Raw genomic sequence first — 9,944 nt, 5'->3', positions numbered from 1 at the left:
CCCCCCCCCAGCACTGCTTTACCGCATTATATCCAAATTCATGTTATATCAGGTCGCGCTATATCAGGGTAGAGATGTATTAAGAAAAGCTTTCCAACTATAAATATAGTTAAAACACTGAACAGGTTACCTAGAGAGATTGTGGAATCCCCATCATTGAAGGTTTTTAAGAACAGATTAGGCAAACACCTGTCAGGGATGATCTTAGTATACTTAATCTGTCTCAGTGCAGGGGGATGGAAAAGAACTCTTGAAGTCCCTTCCAGCCCTATATTGCACCCAAAGGCAAAAAAAAAAGTTGGTCTATGTAGGACCAAGAGTATGAAAATGAGAAAGTTATCTCCTACCTCCAGAACATTTTCAATTTCTACAAATCAGAGCAATACATTTAATGATACATAATTTTTGCACTTCCTGAGAAATCATCTGGCAGAGGTGCCCCCTAAATATTATAAAAATCAAGAAAATGTGTTAAATATGTCAGAAGGGTATATTCATTTCTGCTTGCAAATCAGCCATCGTATATCCACTGTGTATTCAGAAGCAAAAACAGGAAAAATTTCAATTACCGGTAAACCAAAAACTTGTTTAGAATTTAAACTGTATGCATCTTAAGTTTACTAGACTTAGAATATCAAACTATTGTCATGAGAGTTAGCAACCTTCCCCAAAAGAGGATTTTCTATTTTAACTACCACTTGCCTGTTTGAATTATACCTATTTATTGGTGTAACCGCTCTACAATATGTGAATTCATTTTATTACCATAACGATATGGTTTATGATCTAACGTACAACAAACAGCTATAAGCTTACCTGTAAAACGAGAAACATGGTGAAGTACTCCACCCTAAGTAAACTCCATAAATGACTGAATAACTGCAAGAAATGTCAGTTGGAAAATCATTTCCCAGAAGGGACGCAGGACGACTTTCCCATGAGACAAGGGCTAAAAGGGAGGTTATATAAATATGCTTACATGTATATGCATACATTTTACATTTTTACTGCAGTATTGCTAAACACCAATGTTAAGCAGGTGAACAAATAGTGTTTTTGTTGTATCTATTGATTTTGCAAAAAACAGAAGCAGAGAGGCAATGGAAACATTATTGTCACTAAAAATCCTGCCAAAATTCAGTCTTTTTCAAAATGCAAAGTCTCCACAATCTGTTTTTATCAGTAAGATAAAGAGTGAAGTCTTGATTCTAGAGTCTTTAATGCAATAAATTGACATGGATTTCAATGATACTTAAATGTGCAAAGAACTTCAGGATAAGGCTTATAGTTTCTTACATTTAATAATATTCTATACCAGTCCAGATACTTACATATAAAGCTACTTGCATGCATACATATATATAAATTTTTTTCCCATTGTAACCACTGTACCTATACTAAAATACTAAATAAGTGAAATGAACAAAGCTTTACGCATTATTCTAGGTACAGGAATTACTCACACTTTGTAGAATGCTATTTTTTTCTATTTAAAATTTATTTATTTGAAATATGTTTCCCTAATGCTCCTTTGTCACTTTCCCCACTGTCTCACATGGGATACCAAAATTGTGTTCTTCCTCACTAATGTACCCCATAAAAGGACAGGCTAAAGTTCTAGAAGAATTTCCTTTTAAGGAATAATCTAGAGTTTCACTCAAATCTAAAAAACTTGGTTTATTTTCTGGCATTTTAAAGTTTAGGGTACAGAGATGGAAATACTATGCCTTGCCCCTTATGGCAATATTTGCTTTTGTACAAAGTGAACGAAAACACTATCAAATTATACAAGTAGCATTTTACATCCACTCTATACAATCACCAGCAAGACAGTGGGAAATTGGGCATACCACCATTGTTTTTGATGAAAATGTTAACCTGTAACCCCGATCTGATTTTAGAATGCAAGATTAAATCACATATCATGTGATAAGGTTGATTAAAGTTCTTTAAGATGGTAAAGCTATCAGAGATGTAATAAAAGTAATAGGAAGTAGGAAAACATAAGAATCTGTATAACAACTAAGGAAGACTTAACAACGAGCTGAGGCCTACTGGGACGGTTAGTAGTTTTAATATAGTTAGCCAAAGTAGCAAAGGCATTAACATGACTGATTAATGTACGGTTTTAAGATTTAGCAATATTTTAGCAGTAAGTGCTTTATAAAAACCCCCAAAAGAACAGTTTATGCTTGAAATACTGGATTTCTACGGAATTTTTAGTATGTGTATCCACATGAGGTTAACTTTATTAACATATTGGAAACATTGGTAAATATATTAACAGAGTATAGATGCAAATAGCTTATGTCAGCAATTGGAACCCCAACTGCGGGTACCTAAATTAACCCAAAGCTATAAAGGATAGAGTCAGCAGAAACACTGTGCTGACACCACAAGGTGCCAAACTTTCTCAGCTTGAACTCAGGTGGACTAATGGATAGAATGCAAGTGAGCTAGTTACAGGTACAAGATAAAAAAAATTTATTACATAGCTATCACCACCACATGTAAGACACTGGGGATTAGTATAATCAGTGGGAAGCTGTAAAGAAGGCACTAATTCCATGTCAAAAGGGAGGCATCCAGCAGAGATCCCTGGATCACGCCTCCACTGGAACAGAAGTTTGGACATTTAGCATTGTCCTTGGTGGCACATACCAGATTTCCCCATTGGTAAAATATCTAGTCGATGATGGATTCAGCAGTGACCTCTCAGTAGGTGACAGATTGCCTGCATAGCAGGTCATGGTTGATATATAGTGTAGGGAGCATGAGTTTGATAACATGATCGCATCCTTGCAGGAGGAGGCAGAGCACAGTCACCGCTCTTGTTTAGGTAGTGTATTGTGGATGTACTGTCTGTCAGTATTTGCACTACTGACTTTTGCAGGACCAGGAGGAATGCCATGCATGCCAGTGTGATGGTTCTGAGCTCTATGTATTTTTTCATTTCTTCGAAGAACCAAGTCTCTAGTATTTGCAGATGATCCATGTGGGCTCCCCAACCTGTACCAGAAGGGTCCATGACTAATGCTTTGGACAATAACAGGGATACAATGGCACCCTCTTTCTAAATGTTGTTGGGAAGCAATCATCAGATCAAATTTTGTGCGCACACACAATGGAACCACAAGTGATCTGCTAATCTGATGCATTGCAGGAAAGTACATCAAATCTGAGCCAGAACTGTAGGGGCCTCAGGTAAAGGCTGGAAAGCAGTATGTACACAAAGATATACGGCCTAATAATGTAAGACGGGTCTGTACTATTGCCACTGGATGTGAAATAACTGTCTTCATGAATGATCAGAGAACAGAGAGGGAACTAAGCCCTCACTGTGGTAGAATCGATTTGGAGTCCTATGAACTCCACCATCTGGGATGCAATAAAAGAGGACTTCTTGTTCACAAGAAGGCCTAACAGGGTGAAGAGAAAGAGGGCACAGCTAAGGCTTGTCAAAGCTTCCAGATGTGATATGCCTCTGATCAGCCAGTCATCCAGATAAGACTGACAAATGGATGCCCTTCTTTATGTGCACCGGCACCACAGCTAGGCATTTCATAAAGACTCAGTGTTGTAGAGAGCCAAAAGAGCAGTACCTTGTACTGATAGCGGTTCTGCCTCATTGTAAATCTCAGTTACTTCCTGTGGGCTGGGAGGATGCTGATGTGGAAGTAAACTGAAAGCAACAAACCAGTCCTGAGGTTGTAGGGATGGAATAGAGGACGCAAGCACTATCATCCCTTATCTGAGGCAGAGTATGTATTTGTTGAGTCTCCGGTAGAGAATGAAGACCACCTTTTGCCTCTGGAATGAGGAAACATCAGGAAAAGAAAAAAGCTCTTCCTCTATAATCCTGCAGAAGCTCTTCTACAGCTCTTGACGAAGTAACAAGGCCACTTCTGTTTGCAAAAGGCTTTCATGAGAAGGGTCTCTGAAAAGGGACAGTGAAGAGACGCAGGAGAGTGAACTGGATGGTGTAGCCAGGGGCAATGGAGAGAAAAGTTGTGGCAGAGGGGCGGGACAGGAAGTATAAGGCAGGCCCTGCAGCTAAGTTGGGCTGGAGCCATCAAGGGAGACAGATCCCTCCCATCCACTGCTAGCGTGGGAGCCTGAAAAGGACCTCTACAGCGCTGAGGACTCACCAGTATCGCCAGAGCTGCCAGCCAAGCAGGACGCCAAGGAAATACTAGGATTGCCACTAGAGACATACCCCAGGGAGACTGAGGACAATCCCGAGGCACAGGTACAGAGTGAGGTGAGTGTAGGAAGGACCAGGGACACCCAACTATAGTCCAGTTGTGTTGTTGCCTGAATCCAGGTTGGCGTGTTTTGTCTGCATCTCCGCTGACAGAGTGGTGGGACCATCTGCCACTGTTAGGGCGCTGGGCTGGGGCCCAGTGGAGTATGGTGGTACTGGGCTCCCCTACCCCTTTCTGCCAACCCCACCCTTGTGGTGGCAGCCTCCTCACCTTAGGCCAAGAGAACTGCACTTGTCTGCTGCCTGCCTGAGTTAGGACATCAGATGATAGACTGTTTGGTGCTGTGCCCTGCCAGAGGGCCTGAGCCCTAGACTGCTTGTTGCTTCACCTGCATGAGGGCCTGAGCTTGTTAGACCACTTGTTGCTCAGTCCTGCCTGAGGCCAGATCCCTGCCTGGACCGCTTGCTGTCTGGCCCTGTTTAGAGGGCCAGGTCCTCAGAGATTACTAATCCCCCAGTAACCCTTCTCTTGCCAGGGGCCCGAGAGCAAGGGGGATTGGCCTTCCTCCGAGGCTGATGGGGAGTTACGACTATGCAATCCTACAGGCAACAATGTTCACTACCCATTTGTCATCTGTGATGTCTATCCATGCCTGGTGGAAGGAGGAAAGGCAGTTTCTGAAGGTCAACTTTGGACTGGTTTTGGTGTGGCTCTCACTCAACTTGTCAAACCTGCTGCCTCTGGAAGGAAGGTTGATCTGTGACAGAGTATGATGATGGACACCTCCATGAACAGCAGAGTTGCTTTCTGGGTGGATATTCAAGGTGGTGATTGCGAGAGAAAGATGGCATTCTCTGTTCCTGAGATAGTTGGTACTGCAACGGTTTGTGGTAAAGCAATAGGGTACAAATACCCAACGATCTGAGTGGTGCTCTAGATTCATGGAAAGAATGGAGTACCTCTTCCATTCGTGAACTAAAGAAATTCATGCCCTAAAAAAAGTGAGTCCTCAATTGTCACCAGGACTTCCTTTTGGTATTCTGGATGCCTAAAGCCAGGAGGTCCAGCACAATATGACTGCTGTGGCCATAAAACATTTACTGTATTAGATTCATCCATTGCCACTTGTAGCGCTATCTTGGATACCATCTGCCATTCTTCCATCATGCCTTTTACTTCTTCACAACTTTTCTGCAGTAGCCAAAATAGGAAAGGAGTCACCTTCTCCCCAAATCAGAAAGTTTTATTTCACAAACAGTGCTTGATAATTCACAATGTGGAAATGGGGGGGACGTAGAATTTCTGGCCAAAACGGTACATCTCTTAAGGTTTCTTATCTCAATGCCCTTGGTGGATCTGGTCTCCTCCTAGATCAAAGATGACAAGTGACCTCTAGTGTCAAATGAGCATAAAAGTGCAAGAAGCTCTTGGGCAACAGCTGGTAGGGTTTTTTTTCCATCCATCTGAGGTCTAGGGGGATGTCTCTACTGGAGCTGAAGCTGCCTTCATGGAGACTCTAAGAGGTGCAGCTTTAGCCCCACATCTCCAGATTTCCACATGCAGAAAGAAAAGGAGTGGCAGATGGGATGCTTGTCTGAGAATGCTGTCATGTTTTCACAGAATCTGTGCTATGCCCCAGCTTTAAAACAGCTTCTTGGAGAAAACCCTTCAGTGGGCCAGAATCTCCAAAGTGTCACACACTACCTTCTGTGTAGGACCCACAGCCTCACTGCCTCAGATACTGAGCCCATGGGCTCCTGCATTTTTGTTTCACACTGTGAACTCTTCCCAGTCAGTCTAACTCAGAATCTCCTATGATGAGATTTTTACACTCTTTAGGGATCAATGCATCTCATCAAGTATTTGCAGTGACACCAGGAAGCATTTACAAAACAGAGTAGAGTTTATTAGTCAACTGGAATATGGCACTGGAAGTCCTTCAGTTAGCATTAAGAAATAAAGGATTAGACATAGTCCATCTGGCTAAGACAGTGCCATTAGCCAGCCACTATGGACTCCATTTCAGACTCTGTATCTCTCTCCCCCTTTGTCCAGCCCAGCCTCACCAAAAGCCAACTCTTTATCCCCATCCTGTCACCTCTCAGTCCTTCGTTCTTGAGCAGGGGCCTTTGGCTTTCCTGCCGAGAAGCAGAGGGAAAATCTTTTCCCTCTGTTCACTGGTTGCTATGGGTCAATATCCTGGTCAGTAGGGCGTCCTGATGTTTTTTTGGATTCTCCATTGATATGGGTCGGCTTCACTGGGTTCCAGTCACTTCCATAATAACCCATTCATTCTGTCCCAGATAGTGGAGTGACTGACTGACGTACACATACATACATCTTATGTTTTCTGTTCTGCCCAAAGAGCACACTCAGACTACCCCCTCTGGGTAGTAATGCAAAGTATGGAGGGAAACTGAGACATGCAAAAGTATTACAAAAAATTTGCATTTCATCACAGATGGCTGTTCTGCCTTGAGGAAGGTCATCTATGTCCATCTAGGAGAGGCATTAAATCATCACAGGGAGGCCAGGGTTTAAATCCAGTGGGTTCTGAGTCTGCCATAGCTAAAGGTAGATGTGAAGCACCTCACTCTGCTGTACTGGGGGAACCTCCTCCATCCATCCTAACTGCTTTCTTCTTCTCCCCCCAACTTTTCTCTTTGGAACACCCAAAGTCTAAAATGAAGCAACTAATAAAAAGGAGAAGAGAAGAAGCATTTCTTTACTGAAATGAGTGCTGAAAAATCAGATGCAGAAAAGTCAGACACAACCCAGGTTCCATCTTGCTGCACATGGAAAGAGAAAACTGAGGGAGGGTCAAGTCACTCCATCCCTTTATACTCTCTCACAAGTGCACTAACAGGTACAGGGTGCATGAAAAATGCTGCTATTCAAAAAGATTCCGATCTCTCACACACATGCACAACTACAACAGGATCCACATTAACATGTACTCAAAGAGGAATTAACTATAGTTACCCTTTCTTTGTAATTTTAGGAAAAAACAAATATTCATTTAAGAAACAGAATTTTATCAAGGACTCTGGTGAGGAATGTAGGGAATATTAAGTGCAAGTCTTGCACCAAAAAAAGTCAAAAAGTTATTATATGTTATAAAAAAAAAAAAAAAGCTATTTTCTCTTACATGATGTTTTCCATAATGTTTCTGTCACCAGTACATGCTAGATATGAGTTTACACCATACCCATCACTATGGTATCTTTACAAAATCATAAATACTAGCAAAAGGTCTTTCCTTATTGCTCAAAAAAATAGAAATAATTCAGTCTAAGAATGGAGATAAAAGAATCATAGTAGGAGCCTTAAGACATTCAGTGTGGGCAATTCTTCTCAGTTCTCTACCTGTGCAACCTTAATTGAGCTCCCTGCAGCATATGAAGTAATTACATAATTACATACTAATTTCTTCACAGAACCTCTGCCTTCTTCAGTGCATAGGATGGCTGTACAGAATAGTAAGAACTGTAAATGATGCTGTAGTACCCCTGTCTCACTTGTTGCAGAAGCTGGAAGATGTGTAGTGAAAGAGGTAGGGGACTGCAAGAAGCGGGACTCTCAGAGTTATGTCAACTGAATGCTGCCCAGGAGAACTGGATTTCTCGAACAAAGCTAGGTTCCCTGACCATGACATGAGGCCACCTTAGTAAATATTAGGACAATAAATAAGGAGGTAACAACACAAGGTCAAGAGAGCTAAGGAGTTGAATGAAGGCAAGAACATTAAAAAATTATACCATCCTATCGTAGGCTAGCATATAGATGCTGGTGGCTAATTTTTTTTTAAAACAGTAGTATTATTTTTGATTTAATGCAAGCCTCCGATTAAGTCCATGGAAACAAAGAACACATGCACTACACATTTATCTGTCATGCTCATAAAGATTGCCACCACAGTTTGGTGTGTTTGTATCCCCTGTTCAGTTTTAAGAAAGCAAGTCACTCAACTTGCTACACTGTCTTCATTGGATGATTAGGTCACCAGTTTTCAAACAGACAGGAAATAAGTAATTCCAGATACCCCAGATGAAAATGTTCTATTTATTTCAACATCTGCACATCTCAATCTCTGAACAGGATTTTGGGTTTTAATTCATTTGCAATATACATTGGTCACCCACTCTCTTGTCCCGCTGCCAGTGCCACTGCTACTTAGAAAAAAATAACTCTGCTTTAACATACATCTTCAAAACATTCTTCAAAAGGAATTTCAGGAAGAAAAATGTTAGGAAGTTCAAGCCTTTAGGGGGCCATTTAGGGATCTGGGGCAAAAAATCTGTCTGGGGATTGGTCCTGCTTTGAGCAGGGGAGTGGACTGGATGACCCCCTGAGGTCCCTTCCACCCCTGATACTCTATGATCTTACTGTAAAATTGCTTTTTTCTTCCATTATGCACTTTTACAGGATGTATAAATACTAAGGGGTTTGTATCAATGAGTATTATGGATCCTTAGCAACAGTTTTAGTGAAATGTAGTTAAAAAAAAAAATCCAGCTAGTAACCTTGTTGGTACAGGGCTTTTCACACCCACACTCCAAATGACAACTACTATGACAATTCTTCAACTACAGTATCAGTTCCAGTTCTATATTCACCTTTTTTATTAACTTCTAGTAAGATACTGAATTTCAGACAAACGAGCAATTTAATGGCTACTATGACAAATGACTCACCAAGGGTTCAGCCATTACAACTTCAATTTTCTTTTCAGCTTGAACAGCAAACTCGGCGAAGAGGCTCTTGATGACATACTCGCCAGGTTTGACATCCGGGTCAACAGTAATGTTAGACATAATGATGCTTCTCTTTTCCAGTGTGGAACTGATGTTGGGAGAAACTCTACGTTTATTTACGCTGCTGGTGGGTGCTGAGGCTACAGAGAAAAGAAAACCCAAAATTAATAATAAAGTAATAGACTATCAAGGTTTTAAGCACATCACACCATACCCAGCACTTCAGGAAACTAGTAATAGAAAAATATTACACCTCTACCCCGATATAACGCTGTCCTCGGGAGCCAAAAAATCTTACCGTATTATAGGTGAAACGGCATTAAATCGAACTTGCTTTGATCCGCCAGAGTGCACAGCCCTGCCCCATCGGAGCACTGCTTTACTGCGTTATATTCGAATTCGTGTTATATCAGGTCACGTTATATCGGGTAGAGGTGTACCTCTATCCTCTACTAAGATTTTAAATTTGTATAATATTAATTTGATTCAAATAAGGAAGCAAGGGAAATATAACTTCTCATTTTTACCACTGAAATGCAAAATCACTCAAAAGGGACACTCAGAATGGTTGTGGGTTACTGGACTGGATGACTCAGGTGACCAATAATGGAATTTAGGGATTTTAACCTCTAGGATCATCAGTTCAAATCTGATTCAATTCAGAAGTTACCAAAAATCAGTGAACTATTTGGATGAGGAGATACCATTAGAGGGCCATCAAGTCCATCTCCCTGCATAGTGGGACGCACTTCCTTGATTTGAATTTTCCTAAGTCACCCCTGATACTTTGGTACTAAGTAAAACTTTGAATAAAGCAATTCCCTAGTATTACTAAACAACTTGTGCCACTGCTAAACTATTTTTCCTAATAAAAATCAGTTTTCCCTGCTGCATCCTAAGCCCGTTACTTTTTTCTCTATTTACACTGTTTAGAATTGATCCCTGTCAATTACATTTGTTTGTATATCTGTAGAGAGAGTCAGAT

At 41.2% G+C, this 9,944-nt stretch overlaps 1 protein-coding gene across 25 annotated transcripts in view; it reads right to left on the bottom strand.

Annotated features, from left to right (window-relative positions):
* The window catches only part of FRYL (FRY like transcription coactivator), a 434,628-nt gene that overhangs the window by 248,739 nt on the left and 175,945 nt on the right, over window positions 1-9,944 (bottom strand). For all 25 annotated transcript variants that reach the window (XM_075066487.1, XM_075066485.1, XM_075066486.1 and 22 more), the window contains one exon: window positions 8,900-9,099. In XM_075066487.1, the coding sequence (XP_074922588.1) occupies window positions 8,900-9,019 (120 nt within the window). In that variant the 5' untranslated portion in view covers window positions 9,020-9,099. The remainder of the gene's footprint in view (window positions 1-8,899; window positions 9,100-9,944) is intronic.

This window comes from Chelonoidis abingdonii, chromosome 5 (assembly GCF_003597395.2).
Source record: "Chelonoidis abingdonii isolate Lonesome George chromosome 5, CheloAbing_2.0, whole genome shotgun sequence".
Taxonomy (NCBI): domain Eukaryota; kingdom Metazoa; phylum Chordata; order Testudines; family Testudinidae; genus Chelonoidis; species Chelonoidis abingdonii.
The sequence above is the reverse complement of the archived record's forward strand: the minus strand, read 5'-3'. Positions and strand labels throughout refer to the sequence as shown.